Here is a 19,620-nt window from a genome sequence, read left to right as displayed (position 1 = left end):
ACATTTGCATATATTACATCTCCTTTCAATAGGCACATCCGTTGTTCTTATCTGTTCCGACTTCCATTCCTTAAGTCTAACCATTGGTAAAATCTACTCCAGGTCTCATAGTATTCCGCCTCTCCTTTATTTTTCGGTGCCAACGTCAGTCTATCACACTCTGCGCAGTCAGATATTTTCTTCCATATTTCTCTTTCTTTAGGTATATCCTGACAGATCAATTTAGAAAGGCAGACAGAACGCCAGCAAGGCAGATCCAAGCGCTACCCACTTTCTGTGGGCAGTGTATTTGTGGAACTTGTATTGTACTCTTGTGGGAGCCATTTTGACACATATATATTTTTAAAAATCACACCCTGTAATCACCCCTAATGAAATTCTTTGATTTATTTCGAGAATCACCAAGGAAAGAGCCTCGGAGCTTCACTACAAGCATACTTACAGGTACGTCTGCTTGAACAAAAGATTGGAAGGCTTTTCATTAACATGGTAGAGAGGGAATGGGTCAAATCCACCAATGAAATCAACTGAAAGAAAAATAAAAATCCACAACACAAGCAATAACAATGGCACAGTTGAAACACAATGAAAAGGAAGGTGAGGAGGACAGCACGGAAGAGGATGCAAAGACGTCGGCGTAAAACACAAAAGAAAAGGAAACCAAAAGTGCAAAAATAAAAGGAACTCATGAACTCATCTAAGCATGCAAAGGCCCCACTGATTTTCCACAGAATTAAACACATAATTGTCCCACATTTTAATAATTTGGATATGATCGCGCTAGGAAATTCCCCAAATCGTTTGCAAACAAGCAATGCCTGCGTCTATAAAATGAAACCCTAAAGATACAGACTTTAGCCATAGGACGCTACTCAAGTTGTTTAATTAACAGAACCACCGTCGTCAGCCTCTTGTAACAACCCCATAATCCCTTGCAGGGTGGAGTCTGGGCAAGTGAGCGTTTACTGGCCGGATGCCCTTCCTGTCACCAATGCGGAGTTATATTCAGCAGAGAAATTCTCAACGTGCCCAGAGAGAGAGAAATATCTGCCTCTACCTAGGATCGAACTCACAGCCTCCTGAGTGTGAGGTGAGAGCTCCACCTCTAAGCCATCGCACCACTCGTTTAATTAACAGAATAACAGCAATTAACAGCATTGGAAGGGACCTTGGAGGCCTTCTAATCCCGTGATGGCGAACCTATGGCATGTGTGCCACAAGTGGCACGCAGAGCCATATCTGTGGGCACGCAAGCATTGCCCTAGCTCAGCTCCAGCACGCATGCGTGTGCCGGCCAGCTGATTTTCAGCCTTCCGGGCCCACCAGGAGTCGGGAAATGGGCCGTTTCCGGCCTCCAGAGGGCCTCCGGGTAGGTGGGGAAGGCCATTTTCACCCTCCCCAGGCTCCTAGAAAGCCTCTGGAGCCTGGGGAGGGCGAAAAACGGGCCTACCAGGCCCACCGTGCCATCGTGTGCCAAAAGCGGGGGAAGCATGGGGGAGGGGTCGCATGCGCATGCGCGGGGTGCATTGAATTATAGGTGTGGGCACGCACGTGCGTGACACCCCCCCCCCCGGTGCAACCCCCATTTTTGGCACGCGACGGCAAAAAGGTTAGCCATCACTGTTCTAGTCCAACCCCCTTCTCAAGCAGGGAATGGTATACTATCTCAGTCAAATCGTTATTCCGCAACTGTCATAAATACGATCCAGTTGCCAAGTGTCCAAATGTTGATCGTGTGACCCTTCGGGAGACACCTGAGGCATTGCCAGAGAGGAGGGTCCTGGAGAGGGAGGACTGGGCAACTCCTCTCCTTCATGTTCGGAGCCTTCTCCCTCCGATAAGTCGGCCTCGGGGGTCGGAGTCACAACACAGGTCTGGTGATGGCTGATGAGGAAGAGGAGGGTCCAGAGCCTGACGAGTGAATGCACAGAAGGCAGAGGAGAGGAGAGCAGTGGAACTCTATGGGCCAGTCCTTGGGACGGAAGAGCCACCACTGCTAGGGAAGCCCCACCCTAGCTCTGGGGATAAAAGGCAGGGGACGGAGATGAATAAATGTGACAGACAACTATTCATCTTCCCTGCCGGATAGACTTGTTAGCCTGCGGTGAGAGAGAAACTTTTTGCCGGGGCTGCTGGCGCTCCTAATAAAAAAAATCATTGATATAAATACAAGAGGTTTATCATGTTTGGGGAGCTGGCTCAGAACACAATATTTAAATCCTAACATTTCTTCAAGCCTTGGATCCCCGAAGGCTTGAAGAAATGTTAGGATTTAAATATTGTGTTCTGGATCCCCGGTGACGACATTAGATTTATATGCCACTTTTTCTGCAGGGGAATTAGACTCCTACCGTTCTATTATAACAGCCCATCCTGTGGAGCTGACATCACCTGACCAGGTGCCTCTCTGTCTCTCCTGCTTTGTATCAAAGGAACAATTTCAAAGAATTGCAGAGAATAAAAGCGCTGCCAATTAGTTCTGGTCAGTGGAAGGCCATGTCCTTCTAGAGTTTGAAATAGCCGTGGTTTTTAAGGTATTAATTATTGGGGGACTTGGCACCTTGCAAGACGAGAGCAGAGGAAACGGCTCGAAATTAACTATGGATTTCTTGATAAATCATCGCCACATCATTGCTTTCCATTTGAGGTTATTGAGAAATACAGTTTATTTTCCCTTCCACTCCAACTCCGCTGCCTTCTTCTCTTTTCAATTCTGCTACCTGCCCCACGTTGTTATCCTTCCAAAATGCCGCCCCGTTTATTAAACGGACAATTGAACAAAAGAGGAGATGAGACAGACAAAGAGACGAGAATGGAAGTAAGAGAAAAGCTGCTTAAATTTTCTTCCTGTCTCTCTCTCTCTCTATTAGTTTGGAGAAGGACAACCCAAAAATGAGTTATGGTGCTGGGTAAATCTCAAATTAGCTGTTCCGACCCAGGTTCCAAACACGACAAACCGGGGGTGAAATCCAGCAGGTTCTAACAGGTTCTGGCGAACTGGTAGCGGAAATTTTGAGTAGTTCGGAGAAGAGCCTTGGTACTACAGTGGTTTAAAGCACCCTGTTATTAACACAGCTGCCTGCAATTTACTGCTGGTTCGAATCTCTCCAAGGCTCAAGGTTGACTCAGCCTTCCATCCTTTCTAAGGTAGGTTAAATGAGGACCCAGTTTGTGGGGGCAATAAGCTGACTTTGTATAAATATACAAAAGTATGAAGGCTATTGCTTAACGCACTGTAAGCCGCCCTGAGTCTTCGGAGAAGGGCGGCATATAAATCAAATTAAAAAAAAACAAAAAACCGGCAAATGCCACCTCTGGCTGGCCCCAGAGTGGGGTGGGAATGGAGATTTTGCAATATCCTTCCCCTGGAGCGGGGTGGGAATGGAGATTTTGCAATATCCTTCCCCTGCTACGCCCACCCAGCCGTGGCCATAGAACCGGTAGGGAAAAATTTTGGATTTCACCCCTGCGACGAACCCTCTGTAGTTAAATAAATGTTCCCTTCATTACGAGCGTCAGCAGCCCCGGCAAAAAGTCTCTCTCTCACAGCAGGCTAACAAGTCTGTCCGGCAGGGAGATGAATAGTTGCCTGCCACACCTATTCATCTCTGTCCCCTTCCTTTTATTCCCACGTCTAGGGTGGAGCTTTGCTAGCAGTGGTGGCTCTTCTGTTCCAAGGACCGGCCCATAGATTTCCACTGCTCTCCTCTCCTCTGCCTTCTGCACATCCGCGTGTCAGGCACTGGACCCAGCTGTTCCTCCTCTTCCTCATCAGCCACCTCCAGATCTGGGGGCTGTTGACTCTCCATCTGAGGGCTGACGGACGGCCCAGACTCCGCCTCTGTCTCTCTCTCTCTCTTTGACAGCTCCATTCCCTCTTCCCCCTTGGAGCTCTCAGGTTGCCTTGATGCTGATCCTGACTCCCACTCCTCCTCCTCCTCCTCTGATTCGGCTGTTGGAGGGATTGGCGGCCGACAGGCCACAACATTGCCCTTAGGGCTGCTTTTGAATGTTCATGAGGCTACAGGTAATCCTCGACTTTACAACCAAAACTGAGACGGAGAAATTTCTGTTTGTTAAGCAAGACAGCGGTCAAGTTAGTTTTGTTCCATTTTATGACCTTCCTTGCCGCAGTCGTTAAGTGAATCGCTGCCGTTGTGAAGTCAGTAACACGGTTGTTAAGCGAATCTGGCTTCCCCCTAGACTTTCCTTGTCAGAAGGTCCCAAAAGGGGGATCCCATACAACCCCGAGATACAACCGTCATAAATACGAGCCGTTTGCCAAAACATCTAAATTTTGGTCACGTGACCATCGGGATGCTGCAACGGTCGTAAGCGTGACCAACGGGCACAAGTCGCTTTTTTTTCAGTGCCGTTGTAACTTTGAACGGTCACTAAATGAGTTGTTGTAAGTCGAGGACTACCTGTACCGTATAGTGTTTTTTTTTCTATTTTAACGTTTCATTGTATTCCACCCAGAAATCCCTCTTTGAGGGAGATGGTTGGTTCAAAAATGTGAAAAATAAATTAAAAAAGAAAAATAAAGTTTTTTTCGGAAAGGCTTGCCTCCCCCACGAATGTCTGAGAAGTTGAGACATCGCCTTTCAAAAACGAACCTCTCTCCGATTGGCCGCTAAATCATTTTAGGCCCATGAAATGCGATGCAATTTGCTTTCAGAGTTATTAGTATTTATCTTGGCTCAGGCCAGGTGAAAGCAATGCAAGCAATTAATTGAAAGCCCTGGAAATCCAGAGGTCAGCTCTGCTGCAATTTGGATCAATAAAACCCCACCGGTCAAGAACACATTTTTTTAGGCCCTTCTGAAAAGTAATTGACACACTATAAAACCCTAATCCCAGTTTTATAATATTCGTTCTCTGATCTGCTGGAAGAAAATATTACCCGCAGAGCAATTGAAGCTAATGCATTGTTTAGTGGAGGATTAGTGGTCTAATACCATTATCTCCTGAGCCAGCCAATGTACTTTGAGGCAGCAATTCCAGGGGCTCTGAGAAAGTGTCCCAGGTACAAAATCCCCCCCCCCGCTCCTTCCAAGCTCAGAGAACAATTCCAAACTCAGAGGTAAGAACCAAAACCAAGATTTCAAGTTGGCTGACATGGAATCTACTTCTGCTTAAGTACTGACCTTCCTTCCTTCCTTCCTTCCTTCCTTCCTTCCTTCCTTCCTTCCTTCCTTCCTTCCTTCCTTCCCTCACTCACTCACTCACTCACTCTCATCTTTCTTCCTCCCTTCCTTCATTTCCTTCCTTCCTCTCTCCCTCCCTGTCTCTTACTCCTTCCTTCCTTCCTTCCCTCCCTCGCTCTCATCTTCCTTCCTTCCTCTCTCCCTCCTTGTCTCTTACTCCCTCCTTCCTTCCTCCCTCCCTTCCTCTCATCTTTCTTCCTCCCTCTCATCTTTCTTCCTCCCTTCCTTCATTTCCTTCCTTCCTCCCTCCCTCCCTCCCTATCTCTTACTCCTTCCTTCCTTCCTTCCTTCCCTCCCTCGCTCTCATCTTCCTTCCTTCCTTCCTCTCTCCCTCCTTGTCTCTTCCTCCCTCCCTCCTTCCTCCCTCCCTCCCTCCCTTCCTCTCATCTTTCTTCCTCCCTTCCTTCATTTTTCCTTCCTCTCTTCCTCTCTCTTACTCCTTCCTTCCTTCCTTCCCTCCCTCCCTCTCATCTTCCTTCCTTCCTTCCTCTCTCCCTCCTTCCTCCCTCCCTCCCTTCCTTCCTCTCATCTTTCTTCCTCCCTTCATTTCCTTCCTTCCTCTCTTCCTCCCTGTCTCTTACTCCTTCCTTCCTTCCTTCCCTCCCTCCCTCTCATCTTCCTTCCTTCCTTCCTCTCTCCCTCCTTGTCTCTTACTCCCTCCCTCCCTCCCTCTCATCTTTCTTCCTCCCTCTCATCTTTCTTCCTCCCTTCCTTCATTTCCTTTCTTCCTCTCTCCCTCCCTGTCTTACTCCTTCCTTCCTTCTTCCCTCCCTCTCAACTTTCTTCCTCTCTCCTTCCCTCTCATCCTCCTTCCTCCTTTCTTTCCTCCCTTCCTCTCTCCCTCCCTCCCCCTCATCTTCCTCCCCTCCCCCTTCCCTTCTTCCCATCTTCCTTTCTTTATTCATTTTTATTATTTTCCTAGTATATTCCAAACATCAGATTGTTCTTTAATGCATGTTCAGATCGCTCTACTTGCCTATGAATGTATTCTTCCTCCATATTCTATCTCCTACAGTTTCTCTACCAAGGAAGGAAGGAAGGAAGGAAGGAAGGAAGGAAGGAAGGAAGGAAGGAAGGAAGGAAGGAGCAAAATGCTGCATTTTGGTAGTTTAAATCCAACCTTGACTGTTAAAGGTTCGTGTTAAAAACAGTGTTCGGTGATCATTTGCAGATCACTCTGCATAAAATCAGGGAATTCTTTGTGAAAAAGAGGGAAGAAAAAGCTTGAACTTCACCCCGATTTCTTCCTTTCACCCTCTTTCATTTTTTCACTTTGGTTACCAGATTACGGTATATAATAAAGTGTACTGAAGACTTAAACGATGACCCACAAGATGACACCTAAAAGCCATTCTGCTAAACAAGCACATTTTCTGCAAATAATTTTCCCCCGTACGATGTATTTTGCAGATTATCCCACCAGTGGGTGCCTTTCTGTAAACATTTTAACTAGAGAACAACTTGTCCCAAAAGGTGCTTTTTTCAAAAGGCAACCGGGCTTTTGTTTTTCCTTGAAGACGTTTCGCTTCTCCTCCAAGAAGCTTCTTCGGTTCTGACTGAATGGTGGAGGAAGGAAGGATTTCTACTCCTTGCAGTCCTCTGATCGTTAGACCAATTGCCTTTTGGAAAAAGCACCTTTTGGGATCACCGTAACCTGGATGACTGGAATATCTCCATAGACATGGAGAAGAACTGGATTCTAAAAACATCGTTTCAGTTCATTATTTTTTTTTTTAAAATATCTGGACACGTAACATTGCCTTCAAATATCCATTGAACTAATTTGTTCCCCATTGGTAACAATATCTGTTCTCGTGTACCGACATCTTCAGCTACAGTTCACTAAACATTAAAAAGAAAGCCATTTAATCAATAGACACTGACTGCAGTCCGTGCCGGCAGATACTCACAACTGTCTTCTTCTTCTGTAAAGACACTGACAACGTAACAGGCATACACGAATCCCACCAGCTGGAAAAGAAACAGAAACAGAAATGATTAATCCCTCTTGCAAACCACCACCACGTCTGATTTTTTTTAAAACACAAACCAGACAACTTAGTTTCTCTTCTAAGACGGCTTGTTGTTGAGCTGTTTCTTCTAAGATTGTTCTAAGATTGTTTCTTCTTCTTTGAGTACATGTTTGTTGTTGCTCAGTCGGTAAGTTGTGTCTGACTCGTCGTGACCCCATGGACCACAGCACGCCACACCATGCTTCCTCCATTGTCTCTCATTGTGTTGATGCAGGGGTGAAATCCAGCATGTTTTGACAGGTTCTGGTGAACCTGTAGCAGAAATTTTGAGCAGTTCGGAGAACTAGTAGTGGAAATTTTGAGTAGTTCGGAGAACGAGTAGCAGAAATTTTGAGTAGTTTGGAGAACTAGTAGCCGAACTTCCGGGATCTAGCAAGCACACGCACACAACGATCAGCTGGCTGGCATACATGAGCAGTCCAGTTTTCGGCACTGCTGCATGTGTGAAGGGATCACGTTCCAGAAAAGGCGAACTTCTGGGATCTAGGAGGCACGCGCACCCGACAATCAGCTGGCTGGCATGCATGCACAGTCCAGTTTTCAGCACTGCCGCACGCGTGAAGGGATCCCGCTTTGGAAAAGCCGAACTTCAGTGTTCTAATGCGCATGCGCACCCGAAAATCAGCTGGCTGGTGCGCATGCGCCCACCAGTTATTAGCACTGCTCCACACATGAAGGACGGCTGATCGTCGCGCGTGCATGTATGCCAGAAACCCGGAAGACAAACAGGCAAGGCTGCACATGCCGGGCGACATGGCTTTGCGTGCAACTTTGGGCTCATGTGCCATAGGTTCAGTGATGGGATTCAGCCTGTTCGCACTACTTCGGGAGAACCGGTTGTTAACTTTCTGAGAGTTTGGTGAACTGGGTGTTGGAAGAAATCATTAGGGCAGAGAACCGGTTGTTAAATTATTTGAATCCCACCACTGCATAGGTTCGCCATCATGGACCTATCAGGTGCATTAGCTTCCTTTTCCTTCTCCCACCCCCCCCTTTTTTTTTTTTGCAAAAAAATGTTTTAAAAAATTATTCAACTTCTTTCCAGGCAGGATCCCGCTGCATTCCATTAGTTCCCCCTTGCGGTCCTCATTACCTTGTCTTTTCCATGCCTAGGTGATGTATGCTTCTCCTTTATTAAAAATGAATGACTCCATTTTCCAGAGTTCTCTCGTCCATCATACTGTCCTCCTGCGGTGTGAGTAATCGTGAAGCTTCTAATTCTTAATTAAAGTGGATTGAGTGCACCGTGGAAATAAATAATAAGGGATAACGGTAGCCTTAAAAAAAAAAAAAAAAGTCAGCCTCCCACTGAAAGGTTGAGGCCGGGCACATTGGGACTGAGATTCTCCTCGGGTCAGCAATGCACAGCATTCCAGAAACCAGGATTATGGGCTTTGAAAAGGCTACAGATCAGGAGTGGGCTTCAAAAATTTTAGCAAGAGGTTCTCTGCCCGGTTGCTGGGTGGGCGTGGCCATGGTGGGCATGGCCTAGTCAGACTCCTGCACCATGCCGTGGATGGTGGTGGTGTTTTTGCCCTCCCCAGGCTCCGGAGGCTTTTCTTGAGCCACCAGGAGGGCAAAAATGGCCTTCCCAGGCTCTGGAGGCCCTCTGGAGGCCAGAAACAGGCATGTTTCCGGCCTTCCCAAATCCGGTAAGCCTGTTTTTCGCCCTCCCCAAGCCTCTGCACGCGCTCTGCATTTACCTGCATCCAAAACGGACCATGTGGGGACTCCTGGGAAGGGAGGGGCGGGCAGGGCGGGGCCAGCCAGGAGTGGGATTTGGGGGTTCTCCGAACTGCACAGAATCTTAGCTAGAGGTTCTCCCTAACCCCTGCGAACCCCCAGCAGCCCAACCCTGGTCCTTGATTTACAACAGTTCATTTAGTGACCATCCAAAGTTGCAATGACACTGGAAAAAAAATGATATGACCATTTTCCACACCTACGACCTTTAAGGCACCCCCCCCGCCAATGATCACATGATCAAAATTCAGACGCTTGGCAACTGATCCCCTTTTGCAACCATCTGACAAGCTAAGCCAATGGCGAAGCCAGATTCCCTTCACAACCATGTTACTAATTTAACAACTGCAGTGATTCACTTAACAAATCCGGCAAGAAAAATTGTAAAATGGGGCAACATTCACTTAACAAACGTTTCACTTAGCAATGGAAATGTTGGGCACCATTGTGGTCGTAAGTCGAGGACTACCTGTATTTGTAACTCAGGGTTGAACTGTGGGGTCCTTGGTGCTCTCTGAGCTTGGTGGTTTTCTTGCAGACGTTTCATGACCCAACTAGGTGCTAGTAAGGAAGTAAGGTTTGCTCTCATTTTATCTACAAGTGGCTTGCCCTGGCAGTGTTACTCGGAGTGTATTTGGTGGTTCTTTTTTTTTTTTTAATTTGATTTATATGCCGCCCTTCTCCGGAGACTCAGGGCAGCTTACAATGCGTTAAGCAATAGCCTTCATACTTTTGTATATTTATACAAAGTCAGCTTATTGCCCCCACAAACTGGGTTCTCAATTTACCTACCTTAGAAAGGATGGAAGGCTGAGTCAACCTTGAGCCTGGCGGGATTCGATCTTACTTTTAATTGCAGACAGCTGGTGTTAAATTACAGAGCTCTGTCTGTTGAGCTATCCAGGCTCCCTTTGATTGGGCTGTTGTTTATTGTTAACTGATAATGTTGTGGCCCGTCAGCGGCCTGTGCAGATTGTAGCTGATTCTGACAACGAGGAGGCTGGTGTGGTGCTGCACCAGCAGCCTGTGCAGCTGGCGCTCGAGTCAGACAATGAGGAGGCTGGAGAAGATGTGGTGCCAGAGGCGGAGATTCAGCCAGGGCCTTCAGAACCTCCAGAAGCTCCCATAAGTAAAGAGGACGAAGAGGAGGAACATCTTCTCGATGCACAGGCGTGCAGAGCTGCCAAAAGGCAGGAGTGGCTCCTCAGGAGGAGGTCTCCTCGAGAGTAAGACTTGGGGCTAATTGGCCACTCCCTTAGCCTATTTAAGGAGGAACGCCGCTTGCAGCAAGTTGTAGGGAACAACTTTAGTTCAATCTCCTTCGCGTCTGGATTCTCTGCAAATTGTTTCTGGGCTTTCTGCCAACTCTAGTAAGACTGTGATTACCTTATCTTATGTTTGTTTTATGTTTTATGTTTTATTAAATCTATATACCGCCCTACTCCTGAAGGACTCAGGGCGGTGAACAGGCACAGAATAAAATACATAAATACAAAAGTTAGAAACAATTTAAAACCAAATTAAATAATTTAGCCCAAGACAATTAAAAATCCCAATAATTTAAAACAAATTAAAATTTCAGTTTAAAAATTTAAAAGAAAGGGGAGAAAATTAGGCCAGGCCAGCTTGCTGGAATAGGAGGGTCTTAAGAGCACGGCGGAAAGTGCGCAGATCCGGGATCCTCCGTATCTCCGGGGGTAGCTCGTTCCAGATAGTGGGTGCCCCCAAAGAGAAGGCCCTCCCTCTGGGTGCCGCCAGTCGACACTGCTTGGCTGACGGCACCCGGAGGAGCCTCTCTCTATGAGAGCGTACCGGCCGGTGGGAGGTAGAATTCTGGTAGGCTGTTAAGACAGTTTATTAATAGCTTTTGGTTGATAAAGACTAAGTTATTTGAGTAAAATAAGCTTTGTATAGAGTTTGTGTGTGCTGCGTTCTTTGGGGTCCGTAGCTGGGGCAGAACTGATAATAGTAATAGTAGCACTGATGATGTTACCTAGTTTGGTAATGAAACATCTGCAAGAAAACCACCAAGCTCAGAAAGCACCAAGGACCTTACAAAGAGGTGGATCCTAGAACAAATCAACTGAGGGTCAAGAAGAAGAGGATGACCAGACACAAGGCCAAGGGGTTCAATTACAATAGCCATGGGTGCACCTTTGGAAGATCTGAATGGAGACAGATTGTTTTGGAATAAAAAATAAAGACCCCTCACATCCTGGAGATAAACTGTTTCAACTCCTACCCTCAAAACGACGCTATAGAGCACTGCACACCAGAACAACTAGACACAAGGACAGTTTTTTCCCCAACGCCATCACTCTGCTAAACAAATAATTCCCTCAACACTGTCAAGCTATTTACTAAGTCTGCACTACTATTAATCTTCTCATCGTTCCCACCAACCTTCCTTCCTCCCACTTAGGACTGTATGACTGTAACCTTCTTGCTGGTATCCTTAAGATTTATATTGACTGTTTCCCTATGACTATTATTAAGTATTGTACCATATGATTCTTGACAAATGTATCTTTTCTTTTATGTACACCGAGAGCATATGCGCCAAGACAAATTCCTTGTGTGTCCAATCACACTTGGCCAATAAAGAATTCTATTCTATTCTATTCCATTCCATTCCATTCCATTCCATTCCATTCCATTCTATTCTATTCCATTCTATTCTATTCTATTCTATTCTATTCTATTCTTTCTATTCTATTCTATTCTATTCTATTCCATTCCATTCTATTCTATTCTATTCTATTCCATTCCATTCCACTCCACTCCACCCCACTCCATTCTATATTCTATTCTATTCTATTCTATTCTATTCTATTCTATTCTATTCTATTCTATTCTATTCTATTCTATTCTATTCTCTGTTCTGTTCTGTTCCTATTCTATTCTATTCCATTCCATTCCACTCCACTCCACTCTACTCCACCCCACTCCATTCTCTATTCTATTCTATTCTATTCTATTCTATTCTATTCTATTCTATTCCTATTCCTATTCCTATTCCTATTCCTATCCCATCCCATCCCATCCCACTCCACTCCACTCCACTCCACCCCACTCCATTCTCTATTCTATTCTATTCTATTCTATTCTATTCTATTCTATTCTATTCTATTCTATTCTATTCTATTCTATTCTATTCTATTCTATTCTATTCTATTCTTTTTTATTGAAAAGGTTTTCAAATACAAATTTTTCCCCCTTTTTCCCCCCCCTCCCCCCCCTCCCTAACCCCCCCTCCCCACCCTTCCCCCCCTGTGACTTCTTCGTAACAAAAAAAAACCCTAATTCATAACAGATTACTTACTCCCTCCTCAAAATACTGACCTTTACTTACTAAAAGTATTATAAATCCCCCTTTATCCATACATTTCAGAAAAGAAGAAGAGAAAAAAAAACAAAACAAAAAAAAACAAACACATTATACTATAACTATTATAAAATAACTCTAATTTAGCATAATAGTGTTTTATATCTATGCATTATTGCAACAATTCAAAACCACCTTCCACTTTAAAACTATACAATAAGTCCTACTTTAATAACATTTCAAAGCGGGCTCCCCATAAAATCTAATTTAACATTTATTCCACTCTATCCATTTCCTCCACTCCCCTAAATGTATCACTTAAAAATCCCTTTTCTTAAACTAATCAGTCTGTAGCTAGCTTATTCACCCACTGTCTTACAAATTTACCATACACAACAATTCTTGATATCTTTAATTCACTGCCCACACTACTTAAATATATATATATATATATATTCCATTATATCTAAATAAAAAAAGAAAAGACAATAACTTTAAATTTATAGTCCATATAATATCTTCTTGAAGTCTTTCCACTGGATTGTTAAAACCAACATCCATAATAGGGTGACATAGCTTGCGGATGCAACAGTTTATTCAAGATCTCCAATCATATCTGCCCCCATCAGTAGTAAACATCTTCTTATATATATAAAAGTAAAAACAACCACCCGAGTGACATTATAATTGTATTCCATATAATAATAATTGTGGGTTTCATCAGGATTATTAATTTCCATCATCGTATTGGGTAACAACCCGATCTTCTGCATGTCCCAATGTGATTCTCTTGCCTTATAATTCAAGATAATTATAATATATTTATCAACACAAAAAGAAGTTTCAAAATAGATAATTCAAAACCATCAATTTGAGGCTCTTTCCATGTCCCAAAATTACGGCAATGCAGAGATCTGCCACTATCCTCAGGATGATATTGACCAATATGTCGCCTCCTCTATGTTTTCACATAATCATTCATATTTTAAAATCACTGGCTTCACTGTTGCTTGGGTTAGAAATTTCTATTTTTGTACAACCTATTTCTTTTTTTGTTTTCTTTTTGTGGGTTTGACCTCCATCCTAATTTTTTGTGTCTCGCATTTCTTTTTTATCCCTTGTATATCCTCTAATTGGTTTCCATGCTTGTCCTTGCCTTGATAAGTCATCACATTAAAATCAGATGGCACTTCTCTCAAATTTGTAGATAATCCAGCTGGGGTATCCGATAAATCCAAAGGCAATTTATCTGGTACAGTCTCTGTCTTTAGTTCCTGCTCCTTCTGCTTATCCTGTATTATATCTGAAGACGTTAAATTCATTTTCAACCTATTTTGATAAAATTCTTCCGCCCTTTCAACAGTATTTAACTGGTATCTTTCTCCTTGATATCTCAATATAATACCAACTGGGACGTCCCACCGGAATTGAATATTTCTCCTTTTTAACTCAGACACCAGAAAGCCAAATTTCTTCCTTTCCATTAGTATCTTAGGTGGGAGTTCCTTGTAAATCCAAATCTTTCTTCCATACAATTGCAAATTAGAATTGAAGGAATTTTGCACAATTTTATTCCTAATTTCTTTATCTGAAAAATAGATTACCACATCTCTAGGCAATTGCCTTTGCTTGGCAATCCAAGAGTTTATTCGATAAGCTCTGTCAATCCTACAAAACACTTCCTCAGGTTGAATCTTTAAAATCCCAGCTAGAAATTCAGAAGATATTTTCCTTAAGTCATCTCTGTTATTTTCCTGCAAACCTCTAAGTCTTATTGCATATTCTGTGAAATTATATTGTATCTTTAGAACCTCTTTTTGAATCCTCTGTTCCAGATATTCTACATTACCAGACTTTTGGTCAGCATCCATTTTAAATTTTTCTTCTGAACTATAATCCTGAATATTTAACAAATCATTTTCAATTTTTTGAATTCTATTGTCCAATTTATCTTGAATTTCATCCATTTTTGACTCTAGTAAATTAGTATTTGTATCCAACCGAATCATGAATTCTGGCAATTTTAAAATTTTTTGCTGCAAAAAGTCAAACTTGGATTTCACCAATTCCTTAGTTTCCTGCTTAAATTTTTCAAGTTGCTGATTCACAATCTCATCCCTTCTTTCAATCTCCTCTAAGAGAAATTCTATTATATTAAAATCAGGTTTCTGGGACTGAAGAGTTAAAACATATTGCTTTAAATTCTTAGTGGGGGAATCCCCCCCACCTATTTGTTTGTCTGACTTCACAAGCCTCAGTGCCATGTTTCCGCCTAGGCAGGCTTTGTTAGAAGAAGAAAAAAAAAAAAAAAAAAAACAAGACAAAAGACTTCCAGCCAGCAACACTTAAGCCTCCAGGGAAAAAAGAGAAAAACAAAAACAGGAGCGGAGTTTTGTCTACAAATGTAGCCAGTGGTATTTATTCCGCTACATTGTAATAATAAAAAACGGAAGAACTTTCCCTCTCAAACTCTTCTCCAGCCGCGGCAGACGCCATTTTAAAAAGAAACTTTTTTCCTCTTTCTCTCCCTCTATTCTCTTAAGTAATTTTTAAAAGATAAGTAAAATACTTGCGCTTCAGTATTACAGGTCCAGCTCACATTTTCTTTGAGTAATCTGTCAAATTCGCAAGCTTGCTTTTGACGCCTGGCTCTGCATTAGCAGAGGTCTCCCAAAGCCCGGAGCAACGGCTGGGGATATGGGGCATCTCATCCGCTCCATCCCAAAAGTAAAAGAAAAACTTTTGGGACTCTGCAGAGAGTTCTACCCACCCCTGCCGGCTCTATCTCCGTTTCCTCATGGGAACGGAGTTTTTTCGAGCCGCCGTTCCGTTGTGAAGGCGGCTCTAACAGGCAGTGGAAGCTGACGATCCCAAAGGAACGTCTGGCGGCGGCCAGCAGCAAACAGGAAGTCTATTCTATTCTATTCTTATTCCTATTCCTATTCCCATCCCATCCCATCCCATCCCACTCCACTCCACTCCACTCCACTCCACTCCACTCCACTCCACTCCATTCTATTTTGTTCTGTTCTATTCTATTCTATTCTATTCTATTCTATTCTATTCTATTCTATTCTATTCTATTCTATTCTATTCCTATTCCCATCCCATCCCATCCCATCCCACTCCACTCCACTCCACTCCACTCCATTCTATTTTGTTCTGTTCTATTCTATTCTATTCTATTCTATTCTATTCTATTCTATTCTATTCTATTCTATTCTATTCTATTCTACGTAAGCATCAACGCTAACTTTGTGGCTCATAATTAATTCTTCCTCAGACTTCTATCCTACACAAGATGGTCCTGAGGAAACCTCATTTGTTCTCAGCATCCGTCATACAAGATTCATTTAGCATCTACGGAAAAGGGGTGGGTGTGTAAATGAATTGGGACTTTGACAGCTAATGATAAAAGCTAAGAAAAAAAGCTAAGAATGTGTATCCTGGAATTGTTGCTTCCAAGACTGAGAAAGATTTAGGAGCTGGTTGTGCAGAAAACTAACCGCAAACACTTTGGTTATCAGCGAAGAAACCCTCCATTCTCTGGAGGAAGGTTGTTACAAAGAAGATAAGATTCTATTATTATAGACAATCTCAAGAAAAGTACTTTTAACTTTTCTATGGAGCTGATTTCCTGGTCTGGTTTACCTCGTGGGGATAACAAAACCTGATTCGGCCTAAGTTAGCTATAACTATCAATCGGTGCTTCAGGTTTGTGAAGGAGTAATTTGTCTATGATATGATGGAAGGGTTGCTGTCCATGGTACTGAAGCCAAGCCCTCTCATCTGCTACTTGGATTTTGCACAAGTCCTGCTCCTCTTGGCTGAACTGCCCTATCTGTCTGTCAGCCATCAACAGGCACATAGATTTAAACAACAGCTACACATCATTCAAAAGAGACAATCAAAAAAGCCAAAAAGGAAACCAGAGACCAGAACACTTCCTCACCAGCAATCCACACCCAAGTAGAGATTAATAATAAGATGAACCCCCAATTAACAATCAAGACGTAAACAATACCTCAATCAAGGAACTACCATCTCAGAAAAACAAACAGTAAACAACAGCTGAAGGAAGGAACCGTTCCCAACAAAACTGACTGGGCAAACCACTAGTATATAATCAGAGAGCAAACCATGAGCCCTTCTACTACTGATGATGTTACCCATTGAGACGATGAAACATCTGCAAGAAAAAACCAAGCTCAGGGAGCATCAAAAACTCCACAGTCCTGTCTGTGCTATTGCTCAAAAGCAGGTGAGGGTGTCCCTCTTTGACCAGAACTAAAGCAAGATCCATCAGCTATTCGAGACGTTTCTACAAATTTTTAAGCAACAGATGGAGAGATGCAGCTAGTGGCAGACATGTCCTCCCTGAATTTATTCAACCATGACACTTAACTGACTTGAGTGGGTGATAAGGATACCTATATAAATTACATAATAAACTGCCTGTGTAAAAGACTGATCTGGAAATATTATTTTTTAGTACAGGTAGTCCTCGATTTACAACAGGTTGTATAGTGACTTAGAAGTTACAATGGCACTGAAAAAGTGACTTATGACCATTTTCACACTTATGACCATTGCAGCATCCCCATAACATGATTTACATTCAGATGCTTGATAACTGACTCATCTTTATGACGGTCGCAGTGTCCCGGGGTCGCGAGATCCGCTTCTGCAACCTTCTGACAAGCAATGTCAACGGGGGATGCCAGATTCAACTAACAGCCGTGTTACCAACTTAACCACTGCAGTGTTTCACTTAACAACGATGGCAAGAAAGGTCGCAAAATGGAGCAAAACTCACTTAACCACTGCCTCACTTAGCAACAAAAATATTGGGCTCCACTGTGGTCGTGATTTGAAAAACGACCTGTCATAGTTTAGTTTAGTTATAATTCTGCACCCCGTGTTTTCTTAGCATCTTCTTTTTATCTTTTACTAGCAGACCTTGAGATTACAACTTGTTTAGTACCATCTGTAAATCTGTACCCCTTTGTTCCTGGCTTATACCCAACAAATTGAAGCTTTCTGGCCTTTGTCTGACCTTTTCTCCTAGTAGTTTTCGGAATATGGGGCCTGGTGGTGCAGTGGACTAAGTGCTGTTAAAGTAGCACTTAGTTGCCAGCTGCCTGCAATTACTGCAAGTTCAAATCTCACCAGGCTCAAGGTTGACTCAGCCTTCTATCCTTCCGAGGTAGGTAAAATGAGGACCCAGATTGTGGGGTCAATAAACTGACTTTGTATAAAAAACACCATTTATGGGGGGCCGAAAGCCCTACTAAGCAGGTATATACAAAAGTATGAAGGCTATTGCTTAATGCATTGTAAGCCACCCTGAGTCTCTGGAGAAGGGCGGCATATAAAGAGCCTTGGTAGTACAGTGGTCTAAGGCACCCTGTTATTAAGCTGGTTATTAAGACCAGCTGCCTGCAATTACTGCAGGTTCGAATCTCTCCAAGGCTCAAGGTTGACTCAGCCTTCCATCCTTTCTAAGGTAGGTAAATTGAGGACCCAGTTTGTGGGGGCAATAAGCTGACTTTGTATAAATATACAAAAGCATGAAGGCTGTTGCTTAGCGCATTGTAAGCCGCCCTGAGTCTCCGGAGAAGGGCGGCATATAAATCAAATTTAAAAAAAAATCGAACTAAGAAATAAATAAATATGCACCCAGGCATAACTACCGAATGTTCTTACATGACTTAAAGACGGTTTCCTACCATGCATCAGGAAATATGGTGTTTCCTGTATTGCCTTGCTCCATAACCTATAAATGATAATATAGGAAATACTAATGCTCTGATGGTCATTTTGAAAAATCCATTCTTAGTGAGCACCTAGAAGCCAAGAGGAACATACGTGGCAAATTTCAAGTTTGTAGGCTTTACGGTTCTGGAGATTTCGTGATTAATGTGTGAGTGGTTTTGGCTTTTATATATATATAGATTGAATAAATATTTACTTAGGTTGACAAAAGGGAAAGTTGGCTTTTTTTTATTGTGAGACTTATAAAAATATGCGATTTCACTTACGTGGTTTGTGGGCCAAATTTTTAACACTGTCTTTAAGCTATTGAGAAAGAAGGGCAGTGAAGTTCAACTGATAATCAGCAAGCTAGATTTAGCTGGTTGCTTTCCAGTTTGGGGGGCCAGGAGGGGGGATTGCAAATCTGGTGGACACCTGTTTACCTTGAGATTTCAAGCAATTAAGGGCTATTTAGAAGCCCGTGACAGCAAAAGGGAGTCATAAATGATAAATGCGAACAGCTGGTGCAAGAATATCATCCTCTATGGTATCAATGACATTGCTATCCATCCATCCATCCATCCATCCATCCAGCAAAATATTTCCAATGGAAATTTTACTTGCAACTTTTAACAACGTCCTTCTGCACCTATCGTGCTCCAACAGGCTTCAAAAATTTTGCTTTGTCTGTCTGTCTGTCTGTCTGTCTGTCTGTCTGTCTATTTATCTATCTATCTATCTATCTATCGTCTGTATCTCTCTCTCTCTCTATCGTCTATCCATCGTTTATCGATCTGTCTGTCTATCATCTATTACCTATCTGTCATCTATCAGTCTGAGTCTGTCTGTCTGTCTGTCTGTCTCTGTCTATCTATCTATCTATCTATCTATCTATCTATCTATCTATCTATCTATCTATCTATCTATCTCATCTAACAGTCTGTATTTCTCTCTCTCCCTTCCTCTCCCTCCCTCTCCCTCTGTCATTTATTGGTCTATATGTCTGTCTGTCTGTCTGTCTGTCTGTCTGTCTGTCTGTCTGTCTGTGTATCTATCTATCTGTCATCTACCATCTTATGTAGCCATTCATCTCACCAAAACTGACTCTTGACTGTATATAACAGAGCTAAGAATGGTCTTTTTCTGCTCAATTCTTTGTAAGAGAGCTGCATGTCTAAATTCCTGAGCTCTGAATATTGCTAAATAAATATACAGAGCAGCCAACAATTTTCATCTGTTTAATTACTGGTGGGAAGAATCCAGGAGTAACCAGATGGCTTGTGCAAAGCTTGGAAAAGCTCTACTAACTCTGCTCTGTTTATAGTACCCAACCATATGATACAGGGCAATTTTAGCACAAGCTTTTTTTTTTAATTATTTTTAAACAAACCTCAATCTTGAGAACCTCTATGGAAAAAAGTAACAAGGGAAAAGGAAGAGTCAGACAAATATCCTAAAGAAAAGATCACATTCAGCTATGATCAACCCAGCTGTTTCTAATGCCATCCTGACTTTGTTACCCAATGCACGTAAAGTCCCTCAAACTGGTGATAGACAA

At 42.9% G+C, this 19,620-nt stretch overlaps 1 protein-coding gene across 2 annotated transcripts in view; it reads right to left on the bottom strand.

Annotated features, from left to right (window-relative positions):
• NKAIN4 (sodium/potassium transporting ATPase interacting 4) overlaps positions 1–19,620 on the bottom strand; it is a 153,860-nt gene that overhangs the window by 10,916 nt on the left and 123,324 nt on the right. Inside the window, exons 5-6 of one of the 2 annotated variants that reach the window (XM_087889019.1) lie at positions 7,118–7,178; positions 443–527 (exon numbers count right to left, since the gene is read on the bottom strand). In XM_087889019.1, the coding sequence (XP_087745145.1) occupies positions 443–527; positions 7,118–7,178 (146 nt within the window). The remainder of the gene's footprint in view (positions 1–442; positions 528–7,117; positions 7,179–19,620) is intronic. The other variant, XM_087889020.1, reaches the window with a different exon arrangement.

The sequence above is a fragment of the Pantherophis guttatus genome, chromosome 3 (genome assembly GCF_059756535.1).
Source record: "Pantherophis guttatus breed Tessera chromosome 3, ASM5975653v1, whole genome shotgun sequence".
NCBI lineage: Eukaryota > Metazoa > Chordata > Lepidosauria > Squamata > Colubridae > Pantherophis > Pantherophis guttatus.
This window is presented reverse-complemented; position numbering and strand designations above follow the sequence as displayed.